At 40.9% G+C, this 14604-nt stretch overlaps 1 protein-coding gene across 5 annotated transcripts in view; it reads right to left on the reverse strand.

Annotated features, from left to right (window-relative positions):
- si:dkey-178k16.1 (band 4.1-like protein 1) overlaps positions 1 to 14604 on the reverse strand; it is a 64358-nt gene that overhangs the window by 41260 nt on the left and 8494 nt on the right. For all 5 annotated transcript variants that reach the window (XM_034209229.1, XM_034209227.1, XM_034209228.1 and 2 more), the window contains exons 2-3: positions 5559 to 5647; positions 5115 to 5264 (exon numbers count right to left, since the gene is read on the reverse strand). In XM_034209229.1, the coding sequence (XP_034065120.1) occupies positions 5115 to 5264; positions 5559 to 5630 (222 nt within the window). In that variant the 5' untranslated portion in view covers positions 5631 to 5647. The remainder of the gene's footprint in view (positions 1 to 5114; positions 5265 to 5558; positions 5648 to 14604) is intronic.

The raw sequence follows: 14604 nt of genomic DNA on the forward strand, positions 1-14604 counted from the left end.
ACTTCTAGAAAAGAGGGCTATATCTATAGTACCTGCCGAGCAGAGTCAGAGCGGCTTTTATTCCAAGTATTTCCTCGTTCCCAAACGGGGAGGGAACGGGATTCGGCCAATACTAGATTTGAGGGTTCTGAACAAATATCTAAAAAGATAAAAATTCAGAATGCTCACTCACACATCTCTGCTGCGTCTCATGTGACAAAACGACTGGTTTACATCAGTCAACCTGAAAGATGCGTATTTCCACATCCCAGTATATTACAATGACCATATACCACGGCCTGTCGTAAGCTATTGCTTAAATATATATTATACACACTGCTCTGTTTTCTGCACGGATCTCACAGCTGTTCCCACTGTAAACATTGCGTCGCGATGAAAGCAGTTAATAAAATAATATCCAGGGGATGCATGCAGAGCTGTCATTGGCTGAGATAAGTGCGTCATGACTCTTTTAACTGCACTGTTGCCGGAAATACATCCACGGACTGGCGCGGAGGACCCATCAGTGTATCCTCGGTTATAGCTCCTCCAGAGAGCCTCCTCGATGCTCGATCCTCGGTCCTCGAAGTGTATTTCGAGAAATTAGATGTCCTTCAACATGGCGCACTGAAATCCATTTCCGGGAAATTAGAGAAATGAGAAAGGGCCCAATAAGAGATCACAACCTCCACTGGATGTACGCGAGGACCTAATGGCACATTTTCCAGTGAAGACAAAGAGAGGACACTGCAGACACTGCAGTACACAAACACGCAATGCAGCAAATGCAATGTCCGTCTGTGCTTTTCCAACGACAGGAACTGTTTTTGGGACTACCATTGTATTAATATTTAATAAATGACTATTCCTAAAAAAATATGACTGATGTGTGATTATTATTCATGCTATATACTGATATTGGACTAAGTAAGCAATCAATCCTGCAAAGTAATCCTTAGTTGTTCAATATATTTATTCAAACAATGTGAGTAGAAATATAGAAATTCTGCTCCCACCTAAGGCCAACATTACAATATTACAACATTTCCCTAAAAACATACCAAAACGTAAAGAAATTGAAAACTCTTTAATTTCTGCTCCAGAGGCTCCCTACAACAACAACATCTGAAGGGTCAAAAAATAAATTCTAATGTTTTTCTATATTTAGGATTATAGCAATTCACTTCCACAAAATTGGGCAATTTGCTATTTTTCAACATCATAGCAGCAGAGGCCAATATATCCTGACTCTTAGACCCCAATCCATCTCCCTAATGAACTTATAAATGCCTTTTGAATAATGTCTTTACAATTCCACATCCTCTCACTTTGTAATTCAGGCTTTCAGTCGAGATGACCCTGATGAAATCACCAAAGTTATTGTATTATTGTTTTCAGAAACCTCCCTCCAGAATCACAAAAGACTCATTTTAGCAGGCTTTGTAGAAATCCTACGAATGAGCAAATGAGTCTCATGTGTAAAATAGGTGGAAAGCCCCTTTCATGTAACTGTATTTAATTGTATTGATTTGTCAGTCATTACACCTTTTTTAAACAAATCTTAGTCAATGGAAACTAACATTAGTCTTGTACTTCACACTACACTACGCAGCGTGGTGGAAAACATGTGAGTGCAATAAACATTTGAGGTTGGAAGAAGCAAATATCTACTGGTTCCAGATAATTGTATTAAAAGATTTAATGAGAAAATCCCAAGTTTGTCTCATAACCACTTGGAAAATATACTAACTTTGTTCTGAAGTTCCAAAACAATAAAAACAGTGAACTTGTTTATCTGTGAGTTTAAAAAAAGCCTCTGCTTTTAGCACAGCATAAACAAGTGGGTTCTTAGGATGTGGAGCAGTGTATAAGAAATACTGGCCTCCAAACAGACAGGGTGTGCTTCAGTGCAAGTTCTGAAGTTCCCTTGAGCAAGAGGCTGAACTCATCTGAACCTTCAGCAGTGCAGAGAGTGGTGCAGCAGGGAAACATGTTATATCTGTGCTTTTGGCAATGAGAAAGATATTCAGAATCTACTATAGATGAACTGATGTTATCATTCTTTAAAGAGTCGAGGTTGGTCCCAGTGTCATTAACCACATGATCATATGAACATCGCATTTATGGCGCTGGTGGTTTTCTCAGGAGGCATTTTGAATGTAAGAATGTGGAACACTCTGGATTGTGGGTTTAATGCATTTATCCTGTGCGTAATACGGTATCCAATTCCAAGTATAGGTGCCAAAAATCATAGAATAATAAAGGGGACTGGAAACAGTACTTGTACATTTAATATTCTATGTATTGGGACATACAAAATCATTTTCTGACATACTAAACACAGTAGCATGGTAGTATTGGCATTGGAACACACCATTGGTTTGTGTCAGAGATATTAAAGGTTTGTTGCAATGCTTTCTATGTGAAACAGAAGCACATTAGAACAGTGTTACCAGGCCGCCCCTCCCTACACGCAAATCATGCAGACTGCGTGGGGCCTCATCTTGCGGAGGGGGCCTCATCTGATGCGCAAATGCAATTAAGCGGCCCACAATTTCGCCGCTGCGTGCGCGCATGCTCCACTAGCACCATCGCCCCCCCTGTTGACACTCACGACACAGATCACATAGCTTTGCGTGGGGCCACAAGTTGGCCAGGGGCAGCCCTGAGTGTAGTCACAAAACTGTTAATTTTTATTATTTCTATCTCTGTCTTAATAAGGTCCTTCTTAAAAAGTGTATCAGGTCCGCATCAGAGGCTAAGTTAAGTATCAGTGCTACAGAATGGTTTCCAGACACCACACAGCCCTGGCTTTTCCAATAAAGAGGATCTCCCACAGACATGTGGTTAACTATCAAAAATGATTGTAGGCCTACCGTGAGAAATACATTTCATGGGTTGGATCGAAAGAAAATATCTTGTCCAGCCAAAGTCCAAGAAGTTAAAATGTGGGTACAAGTGGGCCCATCGTGGTGTTAAGCCAGTTTAATTCAAGATGTTTTTGGGGAAATGTAAGCTTGTGTGGGATTGTAAGCGTGAAGGTTGGGAAGCACTAGGTGGTGCTCTAGTTCTTTCTTTAATATTAGGGCTGTAGGTTAAAGACTGGACTAATGCGCTGAGCTTAATCAATATCTGTAATGTCGTGAGCCAAACATCAATACGAGGCTCAGGTTGCTTCTTTGTGTTTTTGTCATCAGGGCACGTTTGCTTATGACTGTCATTAAAGCAGTGATTCCACTGCATTCATCATTATGTGCCTTTTTTCCAATACTTGCATATACTACGGTACACAAATGAGCCCTCCTGGCGTCTCCATCTTTCTTTCCACCTCCTCCCCCACTTTCTTCATCTTTACCTCCTCCCATTCTATTTTCTCCCTGGTCAAACATAAGAGCACTCATTTGTCAACTGTATGGATTTTCGGTCTAAGCCCAATACCTCTAGTGTCACTTCCTAGGTGACGTGCGTGTGCGTGCATGTGTATGTGTATGTGTATGTGTGTGTGTGTGTGTGTGTGTGTGTGTGTGTGTGTGTGTGTGTGTGTGTGTGTGTGTGTGTGTGTGTGTGTGTGTGTGTGTGTGTGTGTGTGTGTGTGTGTGTGTGTGTGTGTGTGTGTGTGTGTGTGTGTGTCAGAGGGAGATATGGGTTGGGGTTGAGTTGAAGGAGAATGTGTGATGCACCGGTCAGGACTCGTGACATATTTCTCCTCTCCTAAGTAAAATATGGGAGGTCACGTGAGAGGCAGTAAGCCATAAAAGGAATATAGTGACATGAATGAGTTTGAGCCAAGATGATCATTCCCGTCACGCATCACACTCGGTCATTGGCAGCCGCAAATTAGGTTTCAGAGCTGGCTTTAATGTGATCTGTAAGTCCCGGCCAGGATCTCTCTGCTGTATATGGAACAGCCCCTTTGACACCCCTCGCTTTTTTCCCTCCATATGAATTTTCTGCAGTGTTCAATCATTGTGTGGGCCATTGTGAAAGACAAATAAACCCAGAGCTACGCCCGTCTGTTTACAAACACAAAAGGGTTACAGAGTCACGATTCAAGGAAGCTGGAGATTGCTCATCTGAGTCTTCCATCCCCCACAATGCAGAGCTTGTGTTACCTCGCTCCACCCGCCCTCTCGCTGAGAAGAGCCACAGAGCTGCTGCTTTTCTGACTCAGTAACGCAAATTACCGAGGGAGACTAGATCCCACTGAGGTGTGCTGTGCTGAGTCAAGGGCTCTGTTCAAAAGAGGGATATGTACATCAGCTTCTATGAATGCTGTTTTCCTGCTCCCCAAGTCTGTGTGCTTTTGAGCAGCCAGAGAAACTGCTTTTGTATAACACTGCAAAACACAATGTTCAAATCATTATTTCTAATTATGTTTCTGCCTATTTTGCAGAATTGAATTCTGATGGGGTTTTTTCCCAGGCCTACAGACCATTAAGGAAGATCTCTCACCCTATATTTAATATTTTATTCCAAGAACATAATTAGCAGATATGTGGTTGTGAGGGTTTCAATAGATAGCCAGACAGGACAGTGAAGTTTTATATATTTTCCTGGATCAGTGAAGTATTCAAGTTTCAACCCATACTTTCATCCACTTGATGAAAACATTAGGAGCTATATGGTCATATAATATTAGATGTAGGGGAGACCAGGCAATCTCTGACACTCAAAAACAGATGTAGAAAACGTAATGGAAATATAGTATTTTAGTTTGTTTAATGTATTTATTTGAGGCATGTCAGTCTCCTTATTGCTCCACATGTTTTTATCTCCCACTATTTATCTCCCTAGAAAAGCAGAATTTTGAGTGATGCCGGCTTCATCAATTTCATTATATATTCATTAAGTCTGTTTCAATGATTTAGTCTGTATTTTATTTTATTAATCCCTCCACTTAAGCCAAGTGCAATGCCTGATTTGCAATAGTGTGTTTGCTTTTCAAATTAGCTGCATTTTTTTCTTATGCTACAATGGAAAATGCGCATAACAGGTGACAGAAAATGAATTTACAGGGACCCAAAATGTTGATAATAATCCAACAATGCACAAGAATAGGCTATACATGATGATAGTCATTACATAGATTATTCAGCCCCTTTCTCAATTATTGTTGATGAAAGTGAGAAGCATACCTCAACCCCAGTTTCATAGACCGAGCCGTCCAGTAGTGTGACTTTAATCGGGACGGCCTTGGGCCGCTTGTTGATCTTCTGGGGGGATCTGGAGGCTTTGCTGGGGGTCTTCTCTGAGTTATCATCCATGTCCCCCTGGTCCTCTGCAGCCTAGGGGAGAGAAATCCTTTCTTTTAAGTGTGTGAGGTTCATATCCTAGTGCTTTGTCTTCCATTTAAACATTTACATTCTGAGTCTCAGGGGGCATTGTGTACTTGTCTTTAAGTGATTTAAATCATCTAAATGCATGACGTAGTGTGATCTGCTGCTCTAAGATGTTTTAGTTGCTGGCACATGCAGAGGAGGCTAGCTGTCTTGCATATCAAACATGGCGGCGGGCCCTGAGTGATTGAGGGGCCTGAGTGAAATGATGTACAGCTGCTGTGAGTTCCACAGCTCTCTCACCTGATTGGTTCTCATGGCGTCACCCTCCATTGCACTCTTCAATCCCCCAGCCAAAGCCGTCTCTGTTGTCATAGAAATGGATTGCAGTGCTGAAACCACACATAAATGCAGCAGTCAACATCAACAAAAGTCCTGTGTTAGGGTTTACTGCGGCTGAAATCTAGCTATAGTTTCCTGATGGTCTCATGAGATGTGAGCAAAAAATGTCCCATCAGTGCATTGCATTAAAAAATCTTCACTTAAAATGAAATTTTCGTGTAAAACCTGCAGAAGAGATACCTGTCTTTACATCACATGCAATACGTCTTTGCACCTGACAGCTGCTTTATGGTGTCTGTAATTAGCCTGAACAGCTATGCAAATTTAGTGTCTTCCTCCCATGCATGGTCATTGCCGTGTGCATGGGAGATGGTGAAAGAGAGGGGGGGGAGCTCAGTCGGTGCTGGCTCACAGCCTCCCACAGGAGCACTCTGCATGAAGAGTGTTGGCTTCAGGACGCTCTCCTCTCACACTAGCAAAAGGAGATAGCATAAATTACATCAGCCAGAGGGGCCCTGCGGCACGGCACAAGACGGCAGACACACTGAGAATGAGATGTGGGGGGGGGGGGGGGCAGGAACGTGATAACAATGATCTGAGGATGAGACGGGAGGAAGGAGAGAGTAGTGCGGTATAAAAGGCAGAGGTTATGAGCAAAGAGACACCAGGGAAAGAAGAGAGAGACATACAATAATGCTGATTCAATACTAGGTGAGCTGGGAACAGATGAGCCTTGTCATTTGAAGGTGACCACTGCTGTACTCGAGCTGGACTCCTGCAGAGAGCTCTTTTTTTCTAGGTGACATACAGTACAATAGGTGATATTCAGATTAGGTGGTTCAGCTATGAAAAATGAATTATCTGAGATAAAGCCCAGAGTCAACGTGCAGCTTTAGCACAGGGTCACCGGTTAACACTCCTTATGTCAGCTGAAAAATTATCTCATGAATACAGGGTGTTTAATTTCTACACTTAAGCCATTTTTGGAGAGAGGCTGGATTTTAATGAGATAGTAATGGTGCAGAGTTTTATTTTTGTGCTTCCTTTTCACAGCCAAAAATATAATGCCCAAGGTTCTTACTTTCCGAGTATATTGTTTTGCTTACAATATCACCTTTTTCAGCCTTGCGAAAAAGATAGTGTGCAAGAAATGCCTCTGCTCTCTAATGTTACAATTTCATCTTGAGTTACCCCAGAATATGTGTCAGCCCAAAGTGTAATATTGTTTTAAACCGACTTCTGTAATGATACCCATACATTATAAAATGGCTTTAAAGCCATACCCAGAATGTGCTTTTCACTTCAAAGCAAACTTTCAACTCATGCCAAACTATATATATTTAAATTGTTGATTTAAAAACGTATAAGAAAATATCAACCTGATTCAATATGTACCTTATCAAAAACACTGTAAAGATATTTGAAATTCAAACCTCAAGCCTGAATTTTCACAAGTAAAAAAACAACATAAAATAAGGCAGGAGGTTAATGAGAGGAAGGGATTAGTGAGGAGGGAACTGAGAAGCTCCGATAAAAAGTACACAGCTTCCAGGGAAAACTATCATTAGGGAGGAGACAAACAGCTGCTTAATTTGGAATAAGATCGGCCAGTGAAATGTTTGTAAACCAGGAAAAGATGTGGTAGCATTTTTCCCCAAAGAAGAGTCCCTAATTAACTATTGTATCCCTCCACCAGCTGTCTGGGTACATCTCTGTGTTTACTCGTTGGGAGGCTGGAGCTCAGCATGTCTCAGCTTTCATGATAGGTCAGCCTCCCTCTGCATAATGAAGCCGGATCAAAGAGCAGAGCAGGCTGGCACAGGGACGGCTGCAGATGTCTCCCCAACAGTGTTCCTCCACTACTTTGAAGGGCCTGCAGGTTGTTTGATTCATCTAATTAATGAATAATAACAAAAAGATTCTCATTATGACTATAATGTGCATCAATATGCATCTTGAAGCCAGTTTTATATTTATTTTTTTGTGTAAGTTGTCTGAGACTGTGCAACTCATGTTTATGCATGAAGATAATGTCAAAGTTAGACAAGGGGTGCTGCCAATTTTAGCAAATGTATAAGTACAGTAAAAATAAAGAGGCACAATAGATGTGAAACAACATTTTAACACCATATGGAGCCTGATGAAGAGTGAACCTGTTCAGGAATTTCATCAAAAATGACTGAGTTGGTCAGCCGGTTAACTTCTTTCGTCCAGTTTGAGCGTTTGTACGGACATTTATGGTCCAGTAGATAATGACTTCGGTGATCCCCTGGCTTTACCCTGGGTGCCACCATAAGGTTTGTTTTGAGTGAAATTACTTGGAAACGAATGGATTGGAAACATTTTAGTGACCCTTTAACTTTTCATCTAGCATCTTTAGGGCAGTGGTTCTCAAAGTGGGGGGCGCGCCCCCCCAGGGGGGCGCAGAGGTATGACAGGGGGGGCGCGAGAGACCAGGAGGAAAAATGGTTATTTAAAAAAAAAAAAGATTATAAAAAAAAAAAAAAAAAAAAATCATATTTTGAAAAATTATTGATTCGAAAATAATATGATACAGTACTATTACGTCTGGGTCTCTGTGTTTCATTAAAGCTCGGCTCTGTGTGTGTGTGTGTGTGTGTGTGTGTGTGTGTGTGTGTGTGTGTGTGTGTGTGTGTGTGTGTGTGTGTGTGTGTGTGTGTGTGTGTGTGTGTGTGTGTGTGTGTGTGTGTGTGTGTGTGTGTGTGTGTGTGTGTGTGTGTGTGTGTGTGTGTGCGGAACGAGCCATTTTGTGTGCGTGCGTGAGCGAGAGAGAGAGATAGCGCACCGGTACCGGAGATCGTTGATGTTAGCTTCTGGTGCTAGCGAGCTATGCTAACGGATATAAGGAGTTTTTTTAACAACAAAGTGGAGGAGAGTCCTCTCCTGTCAGACTGAGAGTCTCAGTGAGCTAAAGGACTCTCAGTGTTATCTCAGTGGGTCTCAAACGTTTTGGTCACCATTAATGTAAACAATTATTTCCGAGGCACACGTTTATATGATCATTATAGTTATAAAAAAATAAGAGAATACATGAAAAACAGCTATGAAATACTATATGACAGTAAAACAAGAATAAAGTTTAAAAGAGTGATTTATAAAATATCCATAAAGAAATAGTAAATCTGTTTACAGTTCTGTTTCATCTGGGTGTTGAGAGATGTATCCATAGATCTCTTCATTTTGCTCTCAAAGTGCACCAAATTGATGCTTTCAACTTCAATATTTAAAAATCTTCCCGGCGGAGCATGCCCCCGGACCCCCCTATGTGAGGTCCACACACCACCTATAAAAATAGCACTTTACCCCTGCTTACACCTATATGCCGAGACTTGATATCGAGCCTTCATTGTAACAGTCGCGGGTACATTGTGTATTTGCGTGGGGAGTGTTGCAGTAGAAAATTCCACTGTAGCGACCGGTACATTAATGGGAAACCCTAAATGTTTGAGCACGCTCTATGAAAGGTCAAGCTACCCCACAGCACCCCCAAAAGAAATCTCTGGTGCCGCCACTGAGCCTGACTATTTGTGTTGGGGGGGCCCGACTTTTTTTTTTCTCCAAAGGGGGGGCCTGACCGAAAAAGTTTGAGAACCACTGCTTTAGGGCAACATTTTAATTGGATCAACACTTTGTTTTTTGACCCATCAGGCTAATGACAATCCAGTTAGCTGAACTTTTTATTTAGTACTAAGAGAAATATAGTGGGAGAACACTAAACTAAGATGGTGAAAAAAGCATTTTAGCATTATCATTACGAGCATGTTAGCATACAGAAATTAGCATACATCTCAAAGCACAACCCAACAGGCCCCTCCCTAGAGCTGCTAGCATAGCTGTGTAGACAATTCCAAGTCCAGTCATATATTTGTTGTTTTTTATCCATCTCTAATCCTCTGCTAAGTAGATTTTCTTCTCAACACTTGCTCACCTGATCTAATCAGATCTATGAACTTTAATACCCCCGCCTGTGTGAATGTCAGCCCCGTATTAAGAAGTTGTCAAAACAAAGTATCAGTGATTCACAAGCAAATTTGAGAAGAATCCTAATAATCTCTAAACACACAGATTGGATTAAAAATATTCTCTCACAAGTGATTCACAAGCAAACTTGAGAAGAATCCTAATAAATCAGTGTCAGAGTCTTAAGTGCGCACATTTCACACATATCATGATCGTGAGGCCAATCAATTATTTCATTTGGGTCACTTTGTGATTTAATCACTCTGGCTCCACATCAGTTCTGGTCTTTGCACACCTAATCATCTGTGTGAAGAATCTGATGGAGACAGAGAAGTATGACTTGCTGCGGCTGCTTACACTCAACATTCCCATAGCAGACACCGTCTTCAAACAGACTCCCTTTAAAAGGTCTTTCTCTACAAAAATCATCTGGGGCCCTTTGGTTCTTGAACTTCAAAGAGATATCAGCACGGAAATACTTTGTGAAGTACAGTATGACAGAACGCCCTGAAAACAATGTGCAGGTTTGTAGGCCCTCCAAAAATAGTGACTTTACATAACTTGGCTTATTTATACTTAAACAAGACAGAAATATGTTTTACATACTTCAGAAGTGTATTGGCCAAATAACACAAAGTGGTGCTTTGTGAAAAGTGCTTATATCATGATGGTTATCTAACTGATCAGACACAACTATGATACTGTACTAGAGGTTTAACATTTGAGTCATAGAGGGGCAAAATAATCCCAGACATCTTCGATTTTACTTTCACTTTTGTCTATTAATCTCAAACTGTGTGGGCACTGTGGTGTGTTTGTCTCTGGTGGGTTTTAAATTAGGTTTTGTCCTGATACAAAATGACAAATGATGGTAATTGTTCAAGACAGCAAGAGACAGAAATCAATGTGATATTGATAGAACAACAGGGGGAGCTTTGCAGCCCATTCTCACTGTTTATCCACACTGTTGAATGAACACCACTGACTATGTTAAAGGTCCTGAAAAGGTCTTCCTGTTTTTGTCTGTTCTATTGTAAATATTAAGAAATAGGTGGGGCACTGATGAAAATGGTTTATATCAAATATTTGCATGCACCAATCAGAATTGAGGACCTTAACAATGTGGTGAGATGTATTTGTTTAGGTTGCCAGGCCAATGCCACAGTTAAATCAGATCATCCCACAGAGTCCAAGTCAATGTGAAGACTAGAAAACCAAACAGTGAGCAGGAAGCCATTACATTTGAAAGCTCTAGTCTATAGAGCTGAGGGTAGCTGCACAGTTTAAGGATCATTTTCTATAGTTGTGTCACTTTGAAGGATCACTTTTCATTGCACATAGTCATTTGAACTATTGTTATTGCAAAAAAAATTGACATACGACATGATGTATAATGCAATTGATCGCAAAAATAAATGTTGATCCTTTACTTGTCAGTTACGTCATTGGAGAGGAATCACCATTTTGGCAGTTTAAATAATTTCTAAGCTTTGCAAATCTTCAGTAAATTATTTTTATTTTCAGAACATTTAACCAGACACGTTTTTTGTTCCTGTTTCAGTTCATGAAACAAATATTTAGCTCCCTATTGTTGCTTTTTAAGCTTAATGAACATATTAGTGTTTGGCAAGCACCCATTGAGTATTCGGTCAGTATGAGTTCAGCCCCAAAAGCTCTGTCAGTGTCACTGGTGTCTATTTGTGCAAGGCTCCAAGCACATCGACATTTTTGAAATATCATATCCCCCTTATGGTACCCTACTCCTTCAAAATCATGCGAAGAACTGTATTTTCCGAAAATTTACTTTCTTTGTCGATGAAAATGATAGCTCTAAAGTCTATGATGTACGGTATCTCTGGCTGGCAAGAAGAACAGATCGAATCTTCAAAACAAATGCTTTGTTTTACATAAGAAGTGTTGCCTATTGAAGTGGGTTATATAACTCTGTTGGCATCAATAACCTAAGCTGTGTTTCGCTGATCAGCTAGTGAGAATCTCTGAAGATTAGATATGTGGGAAGCAGCCTTGTTCCTTGATCTTTATCAAACACACACACAGATGTACACAGACTCCCCGGTTGCTCATACAGGCCTTGTCAGTGTATCTGTGGAGCTGACCTCTGCGCTCTACATTTTACAGTAATCATAACTGAACATCGCAGCTCTCCTGATATAAGCCTGGATCAACTGCACTGACTGAGGAGGAAAGAAGTCTGAAAACTGTACAACGTCAACTCCTCTCCAACTAACGGAGGCGCAATGCCACCCCAGCAACAAACTGTTCTGTCTGCTGCCGTCTGGCAGGCGGTACCGCAGCATCTGGACTAAAACCACCAGACTCTGGGACAGTTTCATCCCACAGGCCATAAGACTGTTAAACACCTGAACTAAGAACATCCATAACATTCACCTGTTTGCAACTTACAAATTATGTATCACTTGTATATAGACTCTTATGGCATTACTTCTATTCTATTTGATTGTATTTATTTGCACTATTTTCTCAGTTTTATTGTGTTGCACTGTTAAAGGAGCCTGTGACCTAAGATTTTCATTGACATAACTACACTGTAGCTATGTGCGAATGACAATAAAAGCCTTGAAAATGCAGACAATGCGATGCTCCAAAACACTCATCGTCTGCAGCGCAGAAGCTCAGACAAATTGCCAGATAGTAACGGACATGATGGCTGATCATCTATAGGGCAGCATGATGCCCATGATGCACGATTCACCAGGGGCCTGCCTGAGCCCATTTGTCTTCATGCTGTCTTTCAAACAAAGAGCCTGTCAATTTAGTGAACCTAAAAATTGATGCGTCGTCAGACAGGCGTCAGTTTCCCACCGGCCTATCCTCCATCAGCAGGTGGGCAAGGAAAGTCTGTCAAAACACAGCCCCTCATAATTAATGTCAAAGCAGAGCATGGGGAACACGGCTTGTGGATTCCTCTCACTCCTTAACACAATATGCTCTCAGGAAATTAATGTGCTAACAGCATACCTCTTGAGTATACGGGAGAGAAAAAAAGAAGTGTGGAATACATTGTGAGTGCATTTTTTGATGAGTCACTGTGTGATCAGCACCTCCTCTTCTCATATTACCAAAGGTTTGCAGGAATAGTGTTTAGATACTATTTCACAAAAAGGAGTATAAAAGTGAAGTCAAGACCATTCTGTTACTTAAAGTAACAGTGCTGAACAGTATATCACAGGAAATCAAAATACTAACTTGGCCTACATTTTGGTAAAAAATAACACAGGTTTAAAATCAATATTTTATGCCAGGCAGGCTCTCATCATCACCAATGGAACTCCCACTCAGTGTGAAAGGAGCGGATTGCTCTAATTTATAGCTTTTAGATCAAAGTGCAGAATTGAACTCCGTAGATGAGACCTGCTAGCGTCACTGAGGCCCTTTGTGCCCCTTCTTTTCTCGACAGCTACTGTGCTGTTGTTGTTTGAAAAGCATAATATTTTCAAGCGTTTCTCACAAAGATCCCCAAAGAGTTACAGCCCCCATACAGCTTTTATTATAATGGTAAAATATTAAAATAAGCAAGGATAAACAGAACAAAGAAAAATAACCAAGGACCCTTCAAGGACCAGTTCATTTAAATGCACATAAACCATAGACCATTTAAAAGCCTCACTGGCAGATATCCAAAAATAACTCCAATTATCAGTCTAAAACAACCTGACAGTTACTTAAAAAATGGAAACCATTGTTTTTGTATTTAAGGTTGGACTAAAGTGACCATCTAGGTTCTATACATAAATATAGATTTGCATAATCTTATACACAGTCTCACTTGATTTTTTTTACCAGCTAATTCAAGCTTTATCTTGTCATTAAAGTGTTGCTGATCAGCTGCTGTTGATAGTGCCTAAGACCAGCCTTAAAACCCGAGGGCATCGAGCTTTTGCAGCGGCTGGCCCTAGGCTCTGGAATACTTTGCCCCTCCATGTGAGGTCGGCCCAGACCCTGGGGTTTTTTAAATCAATCCTTAAAACTCACTTTTTCTCTCTGGCTTTTGTTTAATTATCTATTCATTTATTTATTTACTTCTTTATTTAAATATTTATAACATAACATAGGATTTCATAAAGTATTTCTAAAATAGTTTATACATTATTCGAATATAGGAATAGTAGATAGGATTACTTAAAATATAGTACCTTATATTTCATATTTTTTCCCTTTAGACCCTTGCGGTTTATTCTTAAAAACCCTTACCCTTACCCACCCCCCATTTTCCCTCTGCTGGTCTATGGCCTTGTAGAGGGTAACGGGGTACAGAGTCGCTTAGATAAGCGGGGGAGTGCATCTGATGAAGAGATAGGTTGTTGTGCTCCCTATCTCTGTTTCTTATCCTATATCTAATAGAACTGCTCGGGTCTTGATAGATTGAGTGGGGAAGTTCATGAGATCTTTCTAGAGGGTTATCAAGAATAACTTTTATCCAATGACCTTTTCCCTCTCTGTCTGTGTCTGTGTATTATCTTGTTCCGATTAACCCAGCCAAATCTTTTTTCTTGTTTTGTATCTATATCTACGTCGGGATCCGGAGTCGAGGCTGATCCTCTTGCTGTAGTCCTGTGTCTTGGATCCTCTATCCTGAGTTTTGGATTAAGTCATGGACATCGGGTCGTGGCTGAACCTGTCTCTGCGGTCCTGCCTTGGGTCTCGTCATGCTGCTTCCCTGATGGCTTCCACAGGATTGTAGCTGACATCCTCGTGGATTCATCTTCTTATTACAGACACATGCATTTCCTAACATTCGGTCTATATGCTGTAAAATGTATTATCTCTTCGATTTACACGCGGCATCTATTGCACGTCTGTCCGTCCTGGGAGAGGGATCCCTCCTCTGTTGCTCTCCCTGAGGTTTCTCCCATTTTTTCCCCTTAAACTGTGGGTTTTCTCTGGAAGTTTTTCCTTGTACGATGTGAGGGTCTAAGGATAGAGGGTGTCGTTTTTCTCATACTGATATTCTGAACAATCTGTGCTGTTGTATTTGCTGTAAAGT

The sequence above is a fragment of the Gymnodraco acuticeps genome, unplaced genomic scaffold, assembly GCF_902827175.1.
Source record: "Gymnodraco acuticeps unplaced genomic scaffold, fGymAcu1.1, whole genome shotgun sequence".
Lineage (NCBI taxonomy): Eukaryota > Metazoa > Chordata > Actinopteri > Perciformes > Bathydraconidae > Gymnodraco > Gymnodraco acuticeps.